The sequence below is a fragment of the Salmo salar genome, chromosome ssa12 (genome assembly GCF_905237065.1).
Source record: "Salmo salar chromosome ssa12, Ssal_v3.1, whole genome shotgun sequence".
NCBI classification, from domain to species: Eukaryota; Metazoa; Chordata; class Actinopteri; order Salmoniformes; family Salmonidae; genus Salmo; species Salmo salar.
Window position 1 is genome coordinate 93,523,161 of NC_059453.1, and position 24,979 is coordinate 93,548,139.

At 42.7% G+C, this 24,979-nt stretch overlaps 2 protein-coding genes and 1 long non-coding RNA gene across 3 annotated transcripts; all 3 read right to left on the reverse strand.

Moving 5' to 3' along the window:
• Positions 1-1,389: 1,389 nt before the first annotated feature.
• On the reverse strand, positions 1,390-2,560 carry LOC106566190 (uncharacterized). Its single transcript, XR_001319803.2, has 2 exons — positions 2,308-2,560; positions 1,390-1,883 (listed from the first exon to the last, which is right to left on the reverse strand). It is a non-coding gene; the product is annotated as an uncharacterized lncRNA (long non-coding RNA).
• A 1,827-nt stretch (positions 2,561-4,387) lies between these two features.
• LOC106566189 (keratin, type II cytoskeletal 8) lies at positions 4,388-14,264 on the reverse strand. The gene is made up of 9 exons (XM_014134062.2): positions 13,591-14,264; positions 10,630-10,838; positions 10,350-10,410; positions 9,197-9,292; positions 7,769-7,933; positions 6,847-6,972; positions 6,318-6,538; positions 4,911-4,957; positions 4,388-4,747 (listed from the first exon to the last, which is right to left on the reverse strand). The coding sequence occupies exons 1-9, from the start codon at positions 13,858-13,860 to the stop codon at positions 4,638-4,640; spliced, it is 1,305 nt and encodes a 434-aa protein (XP_013989537.2). The 5' UTR covers positions 13,861-14,264; the 3' UTR covers positions 4,388-4,637.
• Positions 14,265-16,553: 2,289 nt separating this feature from the next.
• On the reverse strand, positions 16,554-21,376 carry LOC106566188 (deoxyribonuclease-1). Its single transcript, XM_014134061.2, has 9 exons — positions 21,111-21,376; positions 20,358-20,443; positions 20,139-20,233; positions 19,587-19,673; positions 19,132-19,244; positions 17,973-18,085; positions 17,431-17,588; positions 17,046-17,142; positions 16,554-16,895 (listed from the first exon to the last, which is right to left on the reverse strand). Exons 2-9 carry the CDS (start codon positions 20,436-20,438, stop codon positions 16,707-16,709), a joined length of 933 nt encoding a protein of 310 aa, XP_013989536.2. The 5' UTR covers positions 20,439-20,443; positions 21,111-21,376; the 3' UTR covers positions 16,554-16,706.
• Between the last annotated feature and the right edge of the window lie 3,603 nt (positions 21,377-24,979).

Below are 24,979 nucleotides of genomic sequence, written 5' to 3' on the forward strand. Positions count from 1 at the left end.
TTCAGGTCGGCCCTATAGTGAGAATCAGTCATATCTGAACCAGCACAGTACTGTTCAGGTCGGCCCTATAGTGAGAATCAGTCATATCTGAACCAGCACAGTACTGTTCAGGTCGGCCCTATAGTGAGAATCAGTCATATCTGAACCAGCACAGTACTGTTCAGGTCGGCCCTATAGTGAGAATCAGTCATATCTGAACCAGCACAGTACTGTTCAGGTCGGCCCTATAGTGAGAATCAGTCATATCTGAACCAGCACAGTACTGTTCAGGTCGGCCCTATAGTGAGAATCAGTCATATCTGAACCAGCACAGTACTGTTCAGGTCGGCCCTATAGTGAGAATCAGTCATATCTGAACCAGCACAGTACTGTTCAGGTCGGCCCTATAGTGAGAATCAGTCATATCTGAACCAGCACAGTACTGTTCAGGTCGGCCCTACAGTGAGAATCAGTCATATCTGAACCAGCACAGTACTGTTCAGGTCGGCCCTACAGTGAGAATCAGTCATATCTGAACCAGCACAGTACTGTTCAGGTCGGCCCTATAGTGAGAATCAGTCATATCTGAACCAGCACAGTACTGTTCAGGTCGGCCCTATAGTGAGAATCAGTCATATCTGAACCAGCACAGTACTGTTCAGGTCGGCCCTATAGTGAGAATCAGTCATATCTGAACCAGCACAGTACTGTTCAGGTCGGCCCTATAGTGAGAATCAGTCATATCTGAACCAGCACAGTACTGTTCAGGTCGGCCCTATAGTGAGAATCAGTCATATCTGAACCAGCACAGTACTGTTCAGGTCGGCCCTACAGTGAGAATGTCTGCGAGACCTTTCCACTACTAGTTCTTCCTATCCTACATCTTGAAGTGCTTTTCCTCTCATGCAGTTCCCTGGACATTTTAAGTCAGTTTCCTTATTAAACTCTGACTCTTCATTATACTGTTTTGTTTCCCAGCACTGACAATGATCGGTGACTTTGACAACAGACGATGGCTGAATAGACAGACACTACCGTGACCCATAGAATTAAAACTGATTACATTTAACTGATTAAAAACACCATTTTCATTCCCTTGTGTCAAGTGAATGGGTCTGACTGTATTTTCATTCCCTGGTGTCCATAGAATGAGTCTGACTGTTTAAATTCTTATTCCACTTTTAAATGTGATGCTGCAGTTTCTTTGGGGAGGATGTTCTCTCCCTGTTTTATGTCAGTTGAACTAAAGTTATTACTGTATATATTTTTTAAATAAATAAACAACTAAATGTTTATTTGTGAAAGATATGTTTTTATTCATATTACACGTCTGTAAAATGACAATACCCCATCACCTAAACCGTGCTTCAGTGTATCCTGATATAAATTAAATATGAGATATGATAGGAGAGGGATTTTACATTTAACTTTATTTAATATGATAATTTTGACATTTAATAACTTAACAAGTAATCCAGTAGTTTAGAAAGATCTTCTCTGCTGCAGCCCTCTCTGTGGTGGCATCTTCTGTGTGCTAAAGGGTCAAGTCAGGACCATGGGGACAGAGAGAGAGACTGAACACAGATGACATTCTCATTCTTTAGCTACACAAAACGGTTGATCACATGATCAATACCCAAATATTATCACTTGAAGTCTATTGGGAGGAATAGAAATGTCCATGATTTTGTGGACAAACCATCCAGGCCTCTATGGCTTCAGGGCCTCCACGTCCTGGTTTTCTGCAGCTACCTGCAGCTCTTTCTGCTTGTTCATGTAGCGGTATCCCCGCATGGTGCACAGGTATCCTCCGTAGAGTGTCAACAGCATCATGGAGGCGGAAAACCCCCGGTATCCGAAGTCGGCGAGGCGCTTTGCAGTGGTCAACATGGTGACGGTGTTTCCTGGCGGAACCAAAATACATGTTGGTCTCGGAGCAGGTTCTCCAGGAAAGTCACAACGACCAGTACTAACTACACCGATGTGCTTAACAAAGTGGTTATCACAGCTAATAATATGCTAACATTTCCCTTAACATTATAATCGGGTGTTGATACATAAGACCCTGATGGAACTTAGCCAGCTAACGTTAGCTAGTTACTGCTAGCTAGTTAAAGGTTAGCTAGTTACTGTTAGCTAGTAAAAGGTTAGCTAGTTAAAGGTTAGCTAGTTAAAGGTTATGTTAGCTAGTTACTGTTAGCTAGTTAAAGGTTAGCTAGTTAAAGGTTAGCAAGCAAGCGTTTCGTTTTTAATCAACAAATAACATCAAAATGCTGTGTTTTTCCAGGTTTCAGATGATTTCTGTAGCTACATTGCATTGTTGCTTACCTTTCTTGTAAAGGAGAATTACAGTCAGATTGTTGGTAAGCCCTCTCAATGTTAACACTCAGCTAACCAAATAGCTAACTGCACCTTTCCTAAGTGACAGCAGGGAGGTTTTGCGAGGGACAGAAAGTCCATTTGGTTCTTCAGTCGTTAGTAGAGGGGTGAGTATCAACGTTTTATCGATGTTTCCTGCCGGACGTATTTTGATGACACACTCGATGGCACAGTTTGGCAGAAGGTTTCTTTCTACTAGTTCACACAGCCACAAAGGTTATATCGTTTAAAAAAAATGTATGAAAACAAAAATGTGCTTTTTGGTCTTAATTTGAGGTTAATGATAGCAGTGTGGCTAATGTTATGCGTAACATCTAATTTTAAGATGATAAATTGTAGAAACACGCCAGGTTTATGACTTTGTGGCTGTGGTAACTAGTAACGACTCCATAGCGACTGCAGCATGTGGAGCAGAGAGTGAAGTTCTGGAGGAAAAACTATTTAATTAATTCTTACACATTCAACCCATCAGGAGGACACTAGTGCCAGCTAGCTAAATGACTACCAGAGACGACATATCTGCTCCCGCTTCCACCTCTCCCTGGCTGTCACCATGCGGGTCCATCTGAACCATGGAAACTCTGCCCTGAAGAAGCTCAGCCCTGGAAGTGCTACCGCTCTGCCGGTCTGACTTGGACCACTTTAAGGAGTTAAAGATCAGAGGAGACATGGAGGAGCACGCCAGGGAACACTTAAAAAACACCGTGGGATGGCGCAATTGCAGTGCTTTGGTAGTACCACCTGGGATCCTAGACTGCTGCTCTTCATGAGAAAATAGACACCTCCTAGTAGATCAAATCTAACTGGACTTGTACATTTACTTTTAGTATCTGTTATGATGATTGTGTTAAAGGAGTAATCTGAAATTCTTGTAAAAATATGTTGATTGAAGTGACAATGAAGCCCACTTGAAATGTGTATGTGCAGGAGCTTCAAGCACAGTTAAAAAAGGACCATTATGTTGATTGAACACTAGGTGACAATACTGGGTTGTTATTGCTGTCTAATGCCACTGGCATCGTGGATATTTTAGACAACTATACAGTTGGTTGATATAACTCAATACTATTCATACAGGGGGGTATTTTGGGGCAATTCGGTGGTAACGGAATTAAGCGGACAGATTTTTCACTTTAAAATGTATGCCAAACAAAAAAACATTGATTTCAAAGTTTAACAAACCATAGAACTCTATGCACAGTGATCAATGATCAATTTACACAGTAAATTAAAAAAATACATTTACTGGAAAAACTGCAGATGCAAAGGTTGGTAACAAAATGACGGTAAAATCTCCCTCAGTTTCATTCTGTTACCATACTTTGTATCTGTCACATGTGGCTTGTTGCACCTTCATTGGGGAGGAACGGCTCGTGGTAATGGCTGGAATGGAATAAATGGAATGGCATCAGAGACATCTAACTAATGGTTTCCATTAGTTTTATACTATCCCATTCACTCCATTCCAGCCATTATTATGGGCCGTCCTCCCCTCAGCAGCCGCCTGTGATTTATTCTGCACAGTTCTTCCTGTAAATGTGTATTTTCTGTGGAGATTGTTAAAAGTAGTTCTTGTGCATAGAGTTGTATGGTTTGTTAAACTTTGAAATCAATATGTTTTGTTTGGTATACATTTTAAAGTGAAAAGTCTGAGTCTCTCAGCCTAATTATTTTACCATGGAATTGCCCTTTGGCAAACAATCATGAATGTTCGACTGATAGATAACATAATACATTCATTTTGTAATAAAGCACATTTGTTATTGTAATGAATTCTAAACTTTAACAGAACTCTCTCAAAGTTCAGTAGGAATTCACCTCTATTAGCCCTGTCTACAGCATGCACCTGTGACACAGAAAGTAGATAACCAAATCCAGTTGGTGGCGTCCTATTTCCTGACCCCATAAGAACCATTATCTCGCTGTATGATGATGATGCTGTTATTAGCCTACTGTCTCACTACAATTGGTTTTGACCGCTATTCCAGCTGTTGCATAGCAGGCTGTATGCGCCAAATAAAACAAACGGTTTCTCAAAATACATATTTTTATATACTGATACATATTTTTTTAATTTTCTTTACAGTAAGAACAACCAAATGTTTATATTCCTCTAGCTACAAACACAAATCTAGCATGTCATGATCTTATGCTATTCTCTCATGCTCTTTACAAAATGTAGATTGACCAAAAAATAATCCAGAAAGTTGATATAGATCTGTTATAAACTCTTTATATAATGGATCTTCAGTCTCAGCCCGAAGGATCCGACGGGTTTTTTAATGAGAGCTGAATCTGGAGCTGTCTCTCTGTTCAGTTGTTTTAATCAGCAGCTTGGGTGTAGGAGAGCTGGAGCTACTGTGGAACCCATTACTGGAACTCTTAGAACCTGGACAGAACATAACAGCAGCAGTCTAATGGTTAGAGCCTAATATCTGCTCTTGTGTCTCAAAATACAGCATTTACTGTCATTCTAGTCAGTGGATAACATTAAGAGTTAGAGTTCATTTACTGATGTATTCTTTCAGTAGTACATACAGTATACTACTTACTGTAGTTGGACACTGACTGGATGTTGAGAATAGATTGATGTCCAATCCTGAGAGAAAAATAGATAAAGTGTACTGCTTCAGTTTGAAAAGATTGCAGATAATACTTTTCACACATTGTTTCACACATTGTTTGTTTAGAACCCCAACCTATAGACACCATACATACTGTTTTACATTTACATTTTAGTCATTTAGCAGACGCTCTTATCCAGAGCGACTTACAGTAGTGGATGCATACATTTCATACATTTTTTTAATTATAATGTGTATCTATAATAATACCTGTCCTCCTCTTCCTCCATACCTGTCCTCCTCTCCCCCATACCTGTCCTCCTCCCCCTCCATACCTGTCCTCCTCTCCCCATACCTGTCCTCCCCCTCCATACATGTCCTCCTCTCCCCCCATACCTGTCCTCCTCTCCCCCATACCTGTCCTCCTCCCCCTCTATACCTGTCCTCCTCCCCCTCCATACCTGTCCTCCTCTCCCCCATACCTGTCTTCCTCTCCCCCATACCTGTCCTCCTCTCCCTCAACACCTGTCCTCCTCTCCCCCATACCTGTCCTCCTCTCCCTCAATACCAGTCCTCCTCCCCCTCCATACCTGTCCTCCTCCCTTTCACACCAGTCCTCCTCCCCCTCCATACCTGTCCTCCTCTCCCTCCATACCTGTCCTCCTCTCCCCCATACCTGTCCTCCTCCCCCTCCATACCTGTCCTCCTCTCCCCCATACCTGTCCTCCTCCCCCTCCATACCTGTCCTCCTCTCCCCCATACCTGTCCTCCTCCCCCTCCATACCTGTCCTCCTCTCCCCCATACCTGTCCTCCTCTCCCCCATACCTGTCCTCCTCCCCCTCCATACCTGTCCTCCTCCCCCTCTATACCTGTCCTCCTCCCCCTCTATACCTGTCCTCCTCCCCTCCATACCTGTCCTCCTCTCCCCCATACCTGTCCTCCTCTCCCAAATACCTGTCCTCCTCTCCCTCAATACTTGTCCTCCTCTCCCCCCATACCTGTCCTCCTCTCCCTCAATACCAGTCCTCCTCCCCCTCCATACCCGTCCTCCTCCCCCTCCATACCCGTCCTCCTCCCCCTCCATACCCGTCCTCCTCCCCCTCTATACCTGTCCTCCTACCCCTCCATACCTGTCCTCCTCTCCCTCCATACCTGTCCTCCTCCCCCTCCATACCTGTCCTCCTCTCCCTCCATACCTGTCCTCCTACCCCTCCATACCTGTCCTCCTCTCCCTCCATACCTGTCCTCCTACCCCTCCATACCCGTCCTCCTCCCCCTCCATACCCGTCCTCCTCCCCCTCTATACCTGTCCTCCTACCCCTCCATACCTGTCCTCCTACCCCTCCATACCTGTCCTCCTACCCCTCCATACCTGTCCTCCTCTCCCTCCATACCTGTCCTCCTCTCCCTCCAGTAATTTTCTGTAGGTGGCTATCTCTATGTCCAGGGCCAGTTTGACGTTCATCAGGTCCTGGTACTCTCTGAGCTGTCTGACCATGTCCTGCTTGGCCCTCTGCAGAGCATCCTCCAGATCTCTGATCCTGGACTTAGCCTCCTTCACAGCCAGCTCCCCGCGGCCCTCAACCTCGGCTATCTGGTCCTCCAGGTTGGCTCGCTACATGATAGATAGGTAGAGTTAGAGTTAGGTTAGGTTAGAGACTTAGCCACTTCCATGGGACATCAACACCAGGGTTAAGGCTGCATTAAGTCCATGGCAGTACTTGCTTGCTTAAGCCTCATCACACCGAATGGCATATATATGGTCTTAGCAGCAACACTCCATGGCATATCTGCTGAATCTTTTATCCCATAAAGTAGATCCCATCCAACAGGGTTCTGCATCCATAGTTTTGTTTGATATTACTGTACCTCAAAGCGGTCCGAACCATAAGTGAACTGAGTTGAATAAAGTGAACAAACTACCTGTCGTTTGACAGCTTCTATCTCACTCTGTAGACGGCCGATCAAGCGGTTGATTTCTGCTATCTCTCCCTTGGTGTTCCTCAGCTCGTCTCCGTACTGCGTGGCCTGGATGGCCATCTGGTTAAACTGAGGGAAAATAACAACATGGATTACCTGAAGGTCCTGAGACCACTTCTCTTGTAGCTTGGCTACCAGTCTGTTTAGCTAACGTTCCACTCCTTGTACTCTGTGTCATATGCCAAAGATATATGTTTGGCATGACAAAGAGTGGGAAAGGAGTGGAATGACAGCTAAACAGACTGGTACCCAGACTAGACCAAGGAGTGGAATGACAGCTAAACAGACTGGTACCCAGACTAGACCAAGGAGTGGAATGACAGCTAAACAGACTGGTTGACAGGCTAGACCAAGGAGTGGAATGACAGCTAAACAGACTGGTACCCAGACTAGACCAAGGAGTGGAATGATAGCTAGACAGACTGGTAGCCAGGTTAGACCAAGGAGTGGAATGACAGCTAAACAGACTGGTTGACAGGCTAGACCAAGGAGTGGAATGACAACTAAACAGACTGGTTGACAGGCTAGACCAAGGAGTGGAATGATAGCTAGACAGACTGGTACCCAGACTAGACCAAGGAGTGGAATGACAGCTAAACAGACTGGTTGCCAGGCTAGACCAAGGAGTGGAATGACAGCTAAACAGATTGGTAGCCAGGCTAGTTCTCTTTCCCTATCTTCCAACTATCTGCCGGACCGTACTGCTTTGACTGGGATATTTTTCTTTCACATTGTCCTTTTACTGTAGCATGGTTCCAGCAACTATGGCTCAGTAGTGTGAAAAGGCTATTGATTTCAATGTAGTAAGACAAAAAAAAATCCTATTTTTAACCACTTAAATCCTATAATAGTCACTGTTGTTCACCTTGGACTTGTACCACATCTCAGCCTCCTCTCGGCTTTTGGTAGCAATGTCTTCGTACTGAGCCTTGACGTCAGCCACTATCTGGTCCATGTTGAGGTCTCGACTGTTGTCCATCTGCACCACCACAGAGGTGTCCCTGATGCTGGCCTGCAGCTCACGCAGCTCCTGGGTGGAAACAAACATTCTAACAGTACAGTGAGTTCATACATTTTTTTTGTATGTGATCCTTGCCCGGATTTGAACCTACAACCTTTCACCAACTGCCTGCGCCATACCGGGCAACTTGTGTAATTGTATTGCATTGTAATGTATTGTAATGTATTGTATTGTAATGTATTGTCTTGTAAAATATTGTATTGTATTGTATTATATTGCATTGTAATATATTGTATTGTATTGTACTATATTGTATGGTAATAGTTTGTATTGTAATATATTGTATTGTATTGTAATATATTGTAATGTATTGTCTTGTAAAATATTGTATTGTATTGTAATATATTGTATTGTAATGTATCGTATTGTAATATATTGTATTGTATTGTAATATATTGCAATGTAATATATTGCAATTTATTGTAATATATTGTAATGTATTGTATTGTAAAATATTGTATTGTATTGTAATATATTGTATTGTAATATATTGTATTGTAATGTAATATATTGTATTGTAATATATTGTATTGTAATGTAATATATTGTATTGTAATGTATTGCAATGTAATATATTGTAATGTATTGTATTGTAATATATTGTATTGTAATGTAATATATTGTATTGTAATGTATTGTAATATATTGTAATGTATTGTATTGTAATATATTGTATTGTAATGTAATATATTGTAATGTATTGTATTGTAATATATTGTAATGTATTGTATTGTAATATATTGTATTGTAATGTAATATATTGTATTGTAATGTAATATATTGTATTGTGTTGTAATATATTGTATTGTATTGTATTGTATTGTACTATATTGTATTGTAATATATTGGGGCTTCCCTGTGGCTCAGTTGGTAGAGCATGGTGTTTGCAACGCCAGCATGGTGTGTGGGTTGTGGGTTCGATTCCCACGGGGGGCCAGTACAAAAAAAAATGCATGAAATGAAATGTATGCATTCACTTCTGCTAAATGACTAAAATGTAAATATTGTATTGTAAGATATTATATTGTATTGTAATATATTGTATTGTTATATATTGTAATATATTGTATTGTATTGTATTATATTGTAATATATTGTATTGTGTTGTAATGTATTGCATTGTATTGTAATATATTGTATTGTATTGGTAATATATTGCAATGTATTGTCATATATTGTATTGTATTGTAATATATTGTATTGTATTGTAATATATTGTATTGTAATATATTGCATTGTATTGTAATACAGTAAGTACAGTAATGACCTTACCTCCTCATAGATGGACCTGAGGAAGTTTATCTCATCAGTCAGAGCTCCCCCCTTGTTTTCCAGGTCTGCCTTCACCAGGTATGCTGAGTCCACATCCTGAAAGGACAACAAACTGTAGTTACTCGTAGGCTAGCGGTTAAGAGCATTGGGTCAGTAACCAAAAGGTCGCAGGTTCGAATCCCTGAGCCGACTAGGTGAAACATCTGCCGATGTGCCCTTGAGCAAGGTACTTAAATCCTAATTGATCTGGATAAGAGCGTCTGCTAAATGACGCAAATGTAACTACCACTGTTTGTCGAAACATACCAGGAAAAATTTAGACGGATTGCAAAGTTTCATTGCAAAGCTATTAGTTAGGTTGAAATTGTCTTTGATGTGGTTGGTTGAGATTTTCTCTGTCTCCCTTTTATACACCGCAGGCTCAGTTCTTGTTCAGTGGTGATACGATATCTTACGAGCTTATAAACGTTTTATTTTCATCTCGTAGAAGGTGGGGCAGGTTGGCTCATACTAGCTATTGTTGCCTCTGTCTCGCTGTGCCCTTTATTAACTTAACCTCTCTCCCATGGTGCTGCACTGTATCGCTGATTACAACATCAAGGTTGATGTCATAGTATGTTATTGTGTCCATAAAGTAGTCCAAAAAAAAAGGCATGTATTGTCACGTCCTGACCAGTATAAGGGGTTATTTGTTATTGTAGTTTGGTCAGGGCGTGGCAGAGGGTGTGTTTGTTTGTGTTGTCGGGGGTTTTTGGGTATTGTTCTATGTTTTGTATTTCTATGTTCTTTTCTATGTTGTGTATTTCTTTGTGTTGGCCTGGTATGGCTCTCAATCAGGGACAGCTGTACATCGCTGTTGCTGATTGGGAGTCATACTTAGGTAGCCCTGTTTTCACATGTCCCTTGTGGGAAGTTGTTTTTGCACTGCGGTATTTTAGCTTGCAAAACTGTTTAGCTGTCGTTCGTTTTTTTTTTTTTTCCTCTTCGTTTTCTTGTTTTTGTGTAGTGTTCCTAATAAAATAAATATGAGCATTCACATACCCGCTGCATTTTGGTCCAATCCTTACGACGGCCGTGACATGTATGTTGAACTTCCGAGACTGCACCATTAAAACACACATCAGGTATCACTGAGGAAATGTGACGTTCTCACCTTTTTGAGGATCACAAATTCGTTCTCCAGATTGTTTCTCTTGTTGATCTCATCTTCGTATCTAGGTAAGAAGAACAGGTGACAAGATATTGAATTAGGTCATGGAAGCAAGGTTCTGGCATCCATCATTTAGGGGTTTAATAAATAGGTTGGCTCTGTCTCAATTGCTTACAAATCTGTTTAAGGCTATTGAGACTTTTTGTGTTTGAAGTCCCCCACCAGCCCCTGCATGTTCCTCAGCTCTCCAGACAGACAGACAGACAGACAGACAGACTCCTACTTGTGTTTGAAGTCCTCCACCAGACCCTGCATGTTCCTCAGCTCTCCGTCCAGCTTGGTCTTGTCGTTGTTGACCACGTCCATCTGGCGACGCAAGTTGGCCATGTAGGCCTCGAATAGCGGCTCGATGTTGGAGCGGCCCGTCTGCTTACCGTGCAGCAGGTCAAACTTAGTCTCTAACATCTTATTCTGCTGCTCCAGGAAACGCACCTAAACGGGAGGAGAGAGAAGCCCGTAGCTGATGAAATAGTCCCAACAGTCCAAGCATCGGCAGGAAGATGTTGAGTGTAGTCTACTATACATATACATTGTAGCAACTTTAATAGAGTCCTTGGTACAACACTTTGTCTTGGTTCTACACCCCTTGGTGTAATGGCTTAAGTCTGGACTGACAGTCGCAGGGACCTGGGTCCAAGTCCTGGTTGGACTAACCACTTAAAATTGCTATAATATTTTGTCTTGACATGTCATTGAGGCCCTTTACCTTCCAAACATGTTTTCTGCAGTAATGGAGTGGCTTGGAGTGAACTGTTTAATTAATAGACCTTTGAAGCAATCTGAAGCAATCTCCCAGACAGTCTCCCAGACTTGTTTCATATCATCTGTGCTGAGTAGATGGATAAACACTGTAGACAACAGTGCTTGTATGTTAAGTTAATTATTGTGGTTTTAACAGCTACAACTGACTGAGATCTCTCTAGGATCTATTTCACACCCAAGGTCTCAGTATTCTCTTCCCATTGTCTGTCTGAGATCAACACAAAAGCTCCCTTTCTGAACACTTCAGGGAATTTTCCGGTCTTGGATGATCACACCACGTCTGACCTGTTTTTATCAGGTTACCACCGAGCTGAGAGAAATAGGACATAGTACTTTATATGTATTTTACTTGTTATTTGACGTCTTTGAATGTATTTTACTTGTTATTTGACGTCTTTAAATGGGCTTTGCATACCAACTGAATCACACCATTAGGGCATGATTTGTGTCAAAATATCTCAGGTCCAGGCTACCTGCTGAGAGGAATAGGAGCTTGTTATTACAGGAAACCCAGAGCTGTAGAGCTGATGATCCGTAGCGGAGAACAGGCACAAAGCCTCTATTGTGACTCTGTTACCCACTCCGTGAGAAAGGGGAATTGTAATGCAAGCTGAGTCGTGTATCAGTGACCACTGCTGTGAAAGAGCAGGTGTTTTCATGGGTTAGCTCAAGTCAAACTGATATCCGCATTTCCACCAGAGTCCAATGGCTGAGCGCTTTACACGACAAACACGTAATTGTGCTGATGTTGTTTCCAGAGGCAGTTTGGAAATCGGTAGTGAGCGTTGCACCGCGGTCCTGTTCTGTGAGCTTGTGTGACCTACCACTTCGCGGCTGAGCCGTTGTTGCTCCTAGACGTTTCCACTTCATAATAACAGAACATACAGTTGACCGGGGGGCAGCTCTAGCAGGGCAGACATTTTATGAATTGACTAGCTGGAAAGGTGGCATCCTATGACGGTGCCACGTTGAAAGTCTCTAAGCTCTTCAGTAAGGTCATTCTACTGCCAATGTTTGTCTATGGAGATTACATGGCAGTGTGATCGATTTTATACACCTGTCAGCAACGGGTGTGGCTGAAATAGCCAAATCCACTAATTTGAAGGTGTGTCCACATACTTTTGTGTTATATATATATATATATTAAACAGGTTTACTGCTGTGTGGCACCCCCAATTCTCATAAAAATACTGTTGGTGTACATTTGCATTTCAGACCCAATTTACATAGCTACAACGTCTGCACCTGTGCTTGAACCCAATTAGTCAACTAAGCCAGGTCTAAATGTGCCAAAGACTGAATACTCATAAACTGTAAGTCAGATTTACCCCTGAACCTCAGCTCCAATACTCCTACAAACCAGGTCTACACCTTTGACTGTGTCCCAATAGTAATATAAACCAGATCTATGCCTGCCTATCTCAGCCCATAGGAACCAGGATTCCACCTATGGCTATGTCCCAATACTCTGACAAACCAGGTCTACCCTTGTGCAAGAAATACTAAACAAACCTATTGACATTAAATATTTGTTAAGTTATTACACTAATTCAGTTTATGGGTCTATACTGAAATAACACAATATGATGTTTTACAATCAAAATCACTATTTCAAACATATATCTAAAGGCTAATGGATGATGGTAAATCCAGTGTAAGATCATTTTGATCAAGTATATCCATAACCCAACTCAACTCCAATCTACTGAAAGCATTACTAATCTGCTGTTGAATACGGACCTCTGGTGTCAAATTTGTCTGTAAAAGTACACCTTGTGTGAGTCCCATGTATGCTTGTGGTCTTGTGACCATTTTGAGAAATCATATGAAACGTCAATGATTCATAATAGACAACTTCATAATAATGCATAATAAATTTTTTCCCCCCTCACTATTGTGATCAATGGGATTGAATGGGTTAATGTTGCAATGCAAATAAAAACGGACACAGATGGCAATCACTTTGTTTGTTCTCCCTTTTCCAGGCTAGTTTGGCTAAAACCAAACTAGCTTTCGCTCCTTTTGTAGCTGCTTCAAAAGACAATAAATCAGTGCCATCTATGATGACTAAAACCAAATAAGCTTGTGTAGTGTGGGCTCCTAAGTGGCGCAGCGGTCTAAGGCTCTGCATCTCAGTCCTAGAGGTGTCACTACAGACACCCTGGTTCGATTCCAGGCTGTATCACTCACAACCAGCCGTGATTGGGAGTCCCATAGGGCGGCGCACAATTGGCTCAGCGTCGTCCGGGTTAGGGTTTGGCCGTCATTGTAAATAAGAATGTGTTCTTAACTGACTTGCCTAGTTAAATAAAAGTAAAAAATAAAATACTCATTAAATGAATGTATTGGGCAAACAATCAAAGCAGTATGCTAGTATAGACATTGGGATGTAACCTAATAATTCTCAGTGATGACTACATACCTTATCGATGAAGGACGCGAATCGGTTGTTGAGGCCCTTGATCTGCTCTTTCTCATGGATGCGAGTCACCTGTAGGTTGGGGTCGATCTCCAGGTTAAGGGGGGCCAGCAGGCTCCTGTTGACAGAGACTGAGTGGAAAGGACTGCTGTGGTGGCTGTTTGAGCCCCCCGCGTACAGAGAGCTGCTACCCAGGGAGATGCCACTGAAGCCCCCGCTGTGTCTCCGCACAGAACCACTGGAGCTGCTGATACGCTTGGACCTCAGGCTCATGGTGGAAGGGGAGACGGAGTGGAGATGGAGAGTCACAGACGGAGAGATGGAGATGCGTGAGAATCACAGACAGAGAGATGGAGACGTGTGAGAATCACAGACAGAGAGATGGAGACGTGTGAGAATCACAGACGGAGAGATGGAGATGCGTGAGAATCACAGACAGAGACGAGTGAGAATAAAAGTGATGCAGCAGAAGAGGACAGGACAGCAGTGGGGCTATCTGACCTCAGTGAATTGTCTCAGGTGTTCTGCCCTCCTTATAAACTCCTCTTCCTCAGGGTGGGGGTGATCCTCTGGTTATGTTATTCTCACTCTGCAAAACCAGTTAGACACCCCATTCAGCACTCTCCTCTTCATGGCCCCACACTGCCTGCCTCGGTGCCTCCTCTCTCCCCCACCTCTCTCTCTCCCTCTCTCAATTTCAATTCATTTTCAAAGGGCTTTATTGGCATGGGAAACATACATTTATATTGCCAAAGCAAGTTAAATAGATAATAAACAAAAGTGAAATAAAAAACGTACAGTAAACATTATAGATATATTTTAAATGTCATATGTCTGTATACAGTGTTATAATGACGTTATAAGTATTAAAGGAAAAATAAATAAACAGAAATATGGGTTGTATTTACAATGGTATACACTGGGAACCCTTCCCCCCCCTCTTTCTCCCCCCCTCTCTCTCTCCTCCCCCTCTCCTCCCTCTCTATTTTCTCTCTCCCTCTCCTCTCCCTCTCGCTCCCTCTCCTCCCTCCTTCCAGCTACGGAGCACAATAGCACTTTTTTGTTTTGATTAGCTATGACTCATTGATTACTTCTTAAGTTCACTATTTCTGGCTACAATAATTTCTGTTTTGTCATATAAACTCAGCATAAAAAGAAACGTCCTCTCACTGTCAAATGCGTTTATTTTCAGCAAAATTAGCATGTGTAAATATTTGTATGAACATAAGATTCAACAACTGAGACATAAACTGAACAAGTACCACAGACATGTGACTAACGGAAATGGAATAATGTGTCCCTGAACAAAGGGGGGGGGTCAAAATCAAAAGTAACAGTCAGTATCTGGTGTGGCCACCAGCTGCATTAAGTACTGCAGTGCATCTCCTCATGGACTGCACCAGATTTGCCAGTTCTTGCATTGAGATGTTACCCCACTCATCTATCAAGGCACCTGCAAGTTCCCGGACATTTCTTGGGGGGAATGGCCCTAGCCCTCACCCTCCGATCTAACAGGTCCCAGACGTGCTCAATGGGATTGAGATCCGGGCTCTTTGCTGGCCATGGCACTGACATTCCTGTCTTGCAGGAAATCACGCACAGAATGAGCAGTACAGCTGGTGACATTGTCATGCTGGAGGGTCATGTCAGAATGAGCCTGCAGGAAGGGTACCACATGAGGGAGGAGGATGTCTTCCCTGTAACGCACAGCGTTGAGATTGCCTGCAATGACAACAAGCTCAGTCCGATGATGCTGTGACACACCGCCCCAGACCATGACGGACCCTCCACCTCCAAATCGATCCCGCTCCAGAGTACAGGCCTCGGTGTAACGCTCATTCCTTCGACGATAAACCCGAATCCGACCATCACCCCTGGTGTGACAAAACAGTGACTCGTCAATGAAGAGCACTTTTTGCCAGTTCTGTCTGGTCCAGTGACGGTGGGTTTGTGCCCATAGGAAACGTTGTTGCTGGGGATGTCTGGTGAGGACCTGCCTTACAACAGGCCTACAAGCCCTCAGTCCAGCCTCTCTCAGCTTATTGCGGACAGTCTGAGCACTGATGGAGGGATTGTGCGTTCCTGGTGTATCTCAGGCAGTTGTTGTTGCCATCCTGTACCTGTCCCGCAGGTGTGATGTTCGGATGTACCGATCCTGTGCAGGTGTTGTTACACATGGTCTGCCACAACGAGACCGATCAGCTGTCCGTCCTGTCTCCCTGTAGTGCTGTCTTAGGCGTGTCACAGTACAGACATTGCAATTTATTGCCCTGGCCACAGATGAGCAGGGACCCTGGGCAACTTTCATTTGGTGTTTTTCAGTCAGTATAAAGGTCTCTTTAGTGTCCTAAGTTTTCATAACTGTGACCTTAATTGCCTACCGTCTGTAAGCTGTTAGTGTCTTAACGACCGTTCCACAGGTGCATGTTCATTCATTGTTTATGGTTCATTGAATAAGCATGGGAAACAGTATTTAAACCCTTTACAATGAAGATCTGTGAAGTTATTTGGATTTTTATGAATTATCTTTGAAAGACAGGGTCCTGAAAAAGGAGACGTTTCTTCTTTTGCTGAGTTTATATCTCATTATTCAAGATATTAGAGCAGTAACCAGTCTGCCACCACACCCAGATTGTCTTTCTGAGCTGAGTGTGTAAACAGGTCCATCCTTTGCGGACCGGACCACAATTTCGTGGTAACTCCTGGGAGAAACGGTGTCATCTCTTTCCATCCTGCTGTACAGTGTCTGCTCTCTCCATCCTGCTGTACAGTGTCTGCTGTAGTACAGTACACTATATGCAGCACTGTCAACCACCAGAAGTGTGGTTAGAATACACTCACAAACCGTTTTAAGCCCTATAGCTGCAGTAGTTTCACACTGTGTTGTTAGCCAGTTTATATTTTTTGTGTGACCTATTTCTATGTTGAAAATATATTTTCTAATGAAGATAAACAGACAACTTGGATTGGTTTACTTAGGAAATGTTTATCGTAAAATATTTCCTGCATAGAATATTGCATGTAGGTCTTTATTAAATGAAGCACTTGAAACATTTGAAACAGAAACAGATTTATGGAGTTAGAATATAATTATTTATATAAATCATGTTTTGTTATTTCTAGGCTTGTTCGGACTTCCCTATTTTTCTCTTTCTTCTCACGGGTATTTTCTTCTTCCGTGGTATTGGGTTCACACTGGGAGACTCTACTTCCTCTTCCTCTATCTCTTTTTCCTCTTTCTTCTGTGGTACAGTTTCAGCCGTCGTCAGCTCCACCTCTACAGGGTAGTGGTCACTGATACTCAAAGCCTGCATCATTTGAGGGAGTGAAATATTTATGGAGTAAGGGATTACCCTAAAAACACTAACAAAAAAAAAACAACTCAACGGAGAATCTCAATTGAAAATGATTTAGTCCAAGATGGAAAACAGATGGCTGAAAGATGAAATATGACGTACCATAGCTTTAGATAAGCGAAAGGCTTTGTGGAAGTTGAAGGGCTTGGCTGAGTTGGGGACCATCGCATTCAACATGTCATCCCCGTACATCACAATCCTGATAGGACGCAAAGGAAACAAAAATATTCCACAATGGCTAAAGAAATGACATGATGATATGTGTCTTCAGAGGTCCTGTTTGCAATATTGAACATATATATTTATAAAACTTTGCTTAACAGTTAACCATTTCCATTAATTTCATAGGGTTCTTTTGGACATTTTTGAGAAAGGATTATGAGAAATTGAGAAAGGACTATATTATACCATATTTGATGTATTTGATCCAATTCATAACCTTTTTGTCGTACACCATGAGTCTATAGCCTATTTGGAGTAGGTCTACCTGTCGTAGGTGTGGTCGTTGCTTGTGTTGGCTGTGGTGTCCACATCATCTCCAATCACCCAGTGGAACTTCTTGTCACTACGGATACGGATATTTCTCATGCCTCTCTTGGTGACATAACATCCGTCCGCATTGAAATCGCCCAGGATCATGATGTGCTGCCAGAGACACAAACAGTGATACCACACTAAAGTATTTCTATGAAGAAAAAAAAAAGTTTTTTAAATAATAAAAATGTAAAAAGGAAAATAATAAAGAATATACAAAGAAATAAAAAAATGTATATATATTTTTAAATTACTTCTATATTCTCTTGATTTTAAGTAAGCTGTGACTTATACTGTTTGATTAAGAAAACCCTTAATTAAGGTATAATATATGGCTAATAAGACACAATAAATACCTTGTTAGCTACTTATATACACACTTATACACTACAAATTAGTGGCAACTATTTGCACTTTAAAATAAAGTGTCAGTGAACCTTAACTTTCAAAATAGGAAGTGTGTGTACCCAGGTGAGCATTAGTGAGTAAACCTACATCAGTCTTCCATTTCTTCTTCACTACTTTGACGACGTCGTACAGCTTATCCAATTCCTTCACAGAGTCTTCAGGCTTGGTGTGCACCGGGATCAACACGAGGTCTTTCAGCACTATAGGATATAAAGCAATCGTGTCGTATCCTGAGAGGAATTGTTCTAGGACCCAACCCCAGGTCTACTGTGAACAGTCTGGAGTAGGTACCATAGTAGGGGTAAGGAGTTATTAAAAATATCTGCCAGAGTTACATGTGTTGGGTTCTAATTCTCAGAGTAATAAACTCAACAGACATTATGAAAGCTTAACCAAGTTTATTCTTCCCAGAGGATCAATACAGCTGCATTGGACAAAACATGTTTCCACCAACACAGTATATATACTCCAGTTTAGATGCACTCCTCCGTCTCTCCAACCCTTTAGATCTGTTATGGTTCGACAGGAAGTGATGGGGTAATAAACCATTCCTTCTCCCTTAAGGTGACCTGACCTGACCTCAACCCCCTTGACGCCTAATCCAAAGCTCTCCACCTGTAGTATCCCCTATAGAAATCCTGTGACTTCCTCCCGTCCACTCAGCACATTCCAAAGCCATCTGGTTCCTACAGATAACCATTATCTTCTGATGTAAAAACCAGTCTCTATCACTCCTCAGATACTATAGTATTACCTCTGATGTATCATGTCTCTAGTATAACAATGTTCCAAGTTGAAGTCAGAACCCAGAATCTAACACATGCTATAACTAGGTCTCTGAGTTTTCCTTTATAAGGACACGTGGTCAGTAGGAACACAGGGCCCTAATAATAGGAACTAAAGAGGATAGATGGTAAATAAATGATAACGTATGTGAAGACATTACTATAACACTACCTGTATTGAGACAGGTGAAACAGGGTTCTCTAGTGAAGACATGACTATAACACTACCTGTATTGAGACAGGTGAAACAGGGTTCTCTAGCGAAGACATTACTATAACACTACCTGTATTGAGACAGGTGAAACAGGGTTCTCTAGTGAAGACATTACTATAACACTACCTGTATTGAGACAGGTGAAGCGGAGGATGTAGGGCTCTCTAGTGGAGACATTACTATAACACTACCTGTATTGAGACAGGTGAAACAGGGTTCTCTAGTGAAGACATTACTATAACACTACCTGTATTGAGACAGGTGAAGCGGAGGATGTAGGGCTCTCTAGCGAAGGCGTCCTCATCTCCCACCTTGTTGTCCTTATACTGATAGCTGTGAGTCAGCTTCACATGGTCCTGTCTGGCATCAACAATACATGAGGCATCTGTCATCTTACAGCTTATCACGTTCATCTACAGGGCCCGTATTCATAAAGTGTCCCTGAGTAGGAATGCTGATCTAGGATCAGGTCCTCTTTGCTGTTTATGTACACGTGTTCATTATTATCTAAAAATGACCAGTTCATTTCAGATCTTAGATAAGCCTCAATGTAAGTGAAATCGGATTTTGTCGTTCGTAGTCTACTTCTCATCCTCCCACGTTCTCATTTACAGCAACGACCTGGGGAATAGTTACAGGGGAGAGGAGGGGAAGATGAATGAGCCAATTGTAAGCTTGTCTAACAACACATTGTGTCAGTACCTGTAGAGGAAGACAAACTGTTCCTTGTAGGTGTCGCGCCCCAGTCTGGGACTCTTCACCATGGTGTAAGGATGCTTCTTATTGGCCCTGCCAAAAGGATATAACACATATTATAAACTGAGTGGTTCCAACCCTGAATGCTGATTGGCAGACAGCCACAATATATCAGACCGTATATTACTGGTATGACAAAGCATTTATTTTTACTGCTCTAATTACATTGGTAACCAGTTTATAATAGCAATAAGTCACCTTGGGGGTTTGTGATATATGGCCAATATATCACGGCTAAGGGCTGTATCCAGGCACTCTGCATTGCGTGGTGCATAAGAACAACCCTTAGCCGTGGTATATTGGCCATATATCACACCCTCTTGTGCCTTATTGCTTAAATGCCTTTTTCTTCAGTGGCATAGGTTACAACAGAAAGGTATTAATCACTGTATTATATAGCTGTGGATATATGACATGTATACAGGAGAATTGCTAGGGATCCAGGTATTATTGTATGTTTTAGAACAGAGATTAAGAAAATACTTTGTGGTAGCACACCTTGTGTCATTCAGCTCTTTAAGGAACATTGCCATGGCCTTGCCAGTCCTATCAACCACTTCTAGAATCAACAAGACACTGTAGCGAGACACAATCTGCCCATATGGAATAGAATAGAATGGAATGAATTAAATAGAATAGAATGACAGACTCATTGTTGAGTAATAAGTATGAAAAGAGAATGTGAATGTATTTCCAGAACAATGAGAGAATAATCACCTTGATGAGATATTTCAGGACGTTCTTATCATTCACTTTGCTTGTGCCCAATCTTCTGACATTGAAGGACGCCACCTTCATGATTGCTTTGGGTAATAGAGCAGTTATTATACATCTTAGTAGTTTGGTATAGATCTCTTGTCTATAAACTGTCTGTATATGTCAGTCAAGATGATTTGTAAAAAAAACCCCAGATATTTCACACAAAACAATTCTTTAAAAATGATTTTATTAGTGCAGTATATGTTTCCATTCTTTTACCATACAAAAATAGTTTAGTCTTCCTGATGTTTTATGGTAGAAATGATCTGTTAGAAATGATTTGCTATTATAGTCGCCACAAAGTGTTCATCAGAGTCCGGTTCGGTCCTGGTTATTTAATTCAGCTTTAAATTGTCAATAGATATCAGACCAAAAGGCTTTAAAGACAGAAAGGAGAACACTAGCCTTGCAGACTGTCTGACCTCAAGAAGAGCGGAAGCCTCAAAACATCTGACATATGCATACAGTTGCTTCCTGTGCAGTCTCACAGCAGTTTTTCACACGAAGAACATCAAATATTATGCAAATATTATGCAAATTAGGCACATTTCTTTTGCTCTGTTTTTTTTTTTTGGTACAAAATAATGACATTGCAAACAATTTTCTATGACATTTACTCAAAGAAGATTATTGAATAAGGTTGATTGATAATAGTTCCATATTTAGTCTATTTGAACCGTATATAACTTTTTCATTATTCAAATTCATTACCGTGTTATGATGATGTACCCAGGAGCCGAAGGATGCTCTGATGCTTTTAGTAAACCTGCAGAAATCCGCTTCAGAGAGAACGTTGTATGGCCTGAACTGCACTATATAACCCTCTCTCTCCCTGTATACCTGGGTTGTGACTAAAGCTTTATAACATATCACTTCCTGTATCTGAAGAACAGTTTGTGGCATGGAAGTTATGTGTTTGCATATTTTCTTCCCATTTCCTTATCACAGTGACATTTGTGTCACCTGACACCGTGCTGTCTGATTCACTCAGGCAGGCCACTTTCTTCCTAACCGCTTGGTTGTGAAATATGTAAATATATGACTTAGTTACTTCGAGACCAGGTTCTATATAGTGCATCGAAAACGTATTTCAGATAGTGACCATGTTATTATTGGATCTAGAGTTACCTATAGTGTTGGGAACCTGTCATCTGGTACCAGTGTATCCAGGGCCCCTATTTTTATTATTTATTAGGGAGTGGGGCAGCCCCCCCCCCCCTCATGGCTTCTGGAGGGAAACGCTGTAGGAATGCTCAACCGGTGTCGCTTATTCAGCCGACAGAAACTTTAAACCGGTTCTCCCCGTTAAACGAGTCGGAGTCAGAGGCTGAGCCTTCTCTGGTCTCTACTCCTCCCTTTACGGGTCTGAGACGCCGAAGCCTCTCACCATTAGCTCTGACAAATGTAAAACCCTAGTCATTGGCGACTCCATTACCCGCAGTATTAGACTTAAAACGAATCATCCAGCGATCATACACTGTTTACCAGGGGGCAGGGCTACCGACGTTAAGGCTAATCTAAAGACGGTGCTGGCTAAAGCTAAAACTGGCGAGTGTAGAGAGTATAGGGATATTGTTATCCACGTCGGCACCAACGATGTTAGGATGAAACAGTCAGAGGTCACCAAGCGCAACATAGCTTCAGCGTGTAAATCAGATAGAAAGATGTGTCGGCATCGAGTAATTGTCTCTGGCCCCCTCCCAGTTAGGGGGAGTGATGAGCTCTACAGCAGAGAGTCACTGGCCCCCTCCCAGTTAGGGGGAGTGATGAGCTCTACAGTAGAGTCTCTGGCCCCCTCCCAGTTAGGGGGAGTGATGAGCTCTACAGCAGAGAGTCTCTGGCCCCCCTCCCAGTTAGGGGGAGTGATGAGCTCTACAGCAGAGAGTCTCTGGCCCCCTCCCAGTTAGGGGGAGTGATGAGCTCTACAGCAGAGAGTCTCTGGCCCCCCTCCCAGTTAGGGGGAGTGATGAGCTCTACAGCAGAGAGTCTCTGGCCCCCCTCCCAGTTAGGGGGTGTGATGAGCTCTACAGCAGAGAGTCTCTGGCCCCCTCCCAGTTAGGGGGAGTGATGAGCTCTACAGCAGAGAGTCTCTGACCCCCTCCCAGTTAGGGGGAGTGATGAGCTCTACAGCAGAGAGTCTCTGGCCCCCTCCCAGTTAGGGGGAGTGATGAGCTCTACAGCAGAGAGTCTTTGGCCCCCTCCCAGTTAGGGGGAGTGATGAGCTCTACAGCAGAGAGTCTCTGGCCCCCTCCCAGTTAGGGGGAGTGATGAGCTCTACAGCAGAGTCTCACAACTCAATCGCTGGTTGAAAACGGTTTTCTGCCCCTCCCAAAAGATAGCATTTGTAGATAATTGGCCCTCTTTCTGGGACTCACCCACAAACAGGACCAAGCCTGGCCTGTTGAGGAGTGACGGACTCCATCCTAGCTGGAGGGGTGCTCTCATCTTATCACGAACATAGACAGGGCTTTAACTCCCCTAGCTCCACAATGAGATAGGGTGCAGGCCAGGCAGCAGGCTGTTAGCCAGCCTGCCAGCTTAGTGGAGTCTGCCACTAGTACAGTCAGTGTAGTCAGCTCAGCTATCCCCATTGAGACCGTGTCTGTGCCTCGATCTAGGTTGGGCAAAACTTAACATGGCGGTGTTCGCCTTAGCAATCTCACTAGTATAAAGACCTCCTCCATTCCTGCCATTATTGAAAGAGATTGTGATACCTCACATCTCAAAATAGGGCTACTTAATGTTAGATCCCTCACTTCAAAGGCAGTTATAGTCAATGAACTAATCACTGATCATAATCTTGATGTGATTGGCCTGACTGAAACATGGCTTAAGCCTGATGAATTTACTGTGTTAAATGAGGCCTCACCTCCTGGTTACACTAGTGACCATATCCCCCGTGCATCCCGCAAAGATGGAGGTGTTGCTAACATTTACGATAGCAAATTTCAATTTACAACCCCCGACGTTTTCATCTATTGAGCTTCTAGTCATGAAATCTATGCAGCCTACTCAATCACTTTTTATAGCTACTGTTTACAGGCCTCCTGGGCCATATGCAGCGTTCCTCACTGAGTTCCCTGAATTCCTATCGGACGTTGTAGTCATAGCAGATAATATTCTAGTTTTTGGTGACTTTAATATTCACATGGAAAAGTCCACCAACCCACTCCAAAAGGCTTTCGGAGCCATCATCGACTCAGTGGGTTTTCTCCAACATGTCTCCGGACCTACTCACTGCCACAGTCATACTCTGGACCTAGTTTTGTCCCGTGGAATAAATGTTGTGGATCTTAATGTTTTTCCTCATAATCCTGGACTATCGGACCACCATTTTATTACGTTTGCAATCACAACAAATAATCTGCTCAGACCCCAACCAAGGAGCATTAAAAGTCGTGCTATAAATTCTCAGACAACCCAAAGATTCCTTGATGCCCTTCCAGACTGCCTCTGCCTACCCAAGGACGTCTAGAGGACAAAAATCAGTTAACCACCTGACTGAGGAACTCAATTTAACCTTGCGCAATACCCTAGATGCAGTTGCACCCCTAAAAAATAAAAACATTTGTCATAAGAAACTAGCTCCCTGGTATACAGAAAATACACGAGCTCTGAAGCAAGCTTCCAGAAAATTGGAAAGGAAATGACGCCACACCAAACTGGAAGTCTTCCGACTAGCTTGGAAAGACAGTACCGTGCAGTATCGAAGAGCCCTCACTGCTGCTCGATCATTATATTTTTCCAACCTAATTGAGGAAAATAAGAACAATCCAACATTTATTTTGATACTGTTGCAAAGCTAACTAAAAAGCAGCATTCCCCAAGAGAGGATGGCTCTCACTTCAGCAGTAATAAATTCATGAACTTCTTTGAGGAAAAGATCATGATCATTAGAAAGCAAATGATGGACTCCTCTTTAAATCTGCGTATTCCTCCACAGCTCAGTTGTCCTAGTAGACTGAGGCTGCTAGAATCCTGACTAGAACATAAACATTTGATCATATTATTCCAGTGCTAGCCTCCCTACACTGGCTTCCTGTTAAGGCTAGGGCTGATTTCAAGGTTTTACAGCTAACCTACAAAGCATTACATGGGCTTGCTCCTACCTATCTTTCCGATTTGGTCCTGCCCTACATACCTACACGTACGCTACGGTCACAAGACGCAGGCCTCCTAATTGTCCCTAGAATTTCTAAGCAAACAGCTGGAGGCAGGGCTTTCTCCTATAGAGCTCCATTTTTATGGAATAGTCTGCCTACCCATGTGAGAGACGCAGACTCAGTCTCAACCTTTAAGTCTTTACTGAAGACTCATCTCTTCAGTTGGTCCTATGATTGAGTGTAGTCTGGCCCAGGAGTGTGAAGGTGAATGGAAAGGCTCTGGAACAACGAACCACCCTTGCTGTCTCTGCCTGGCTGGTTCCCCTCTCTCCACTGGGATTCTCTGCCTCTAACCCTATTACAGGGGCTGAGTCACTGGCTTACTGGTGCTCTTTCATATCGTCCCTAGGAGGGGTGCGTCACTTGAGTGGGTTGAGTCACTGACGTGGTCTTCCTGTCTGGGTTGGAGCCCCCCCT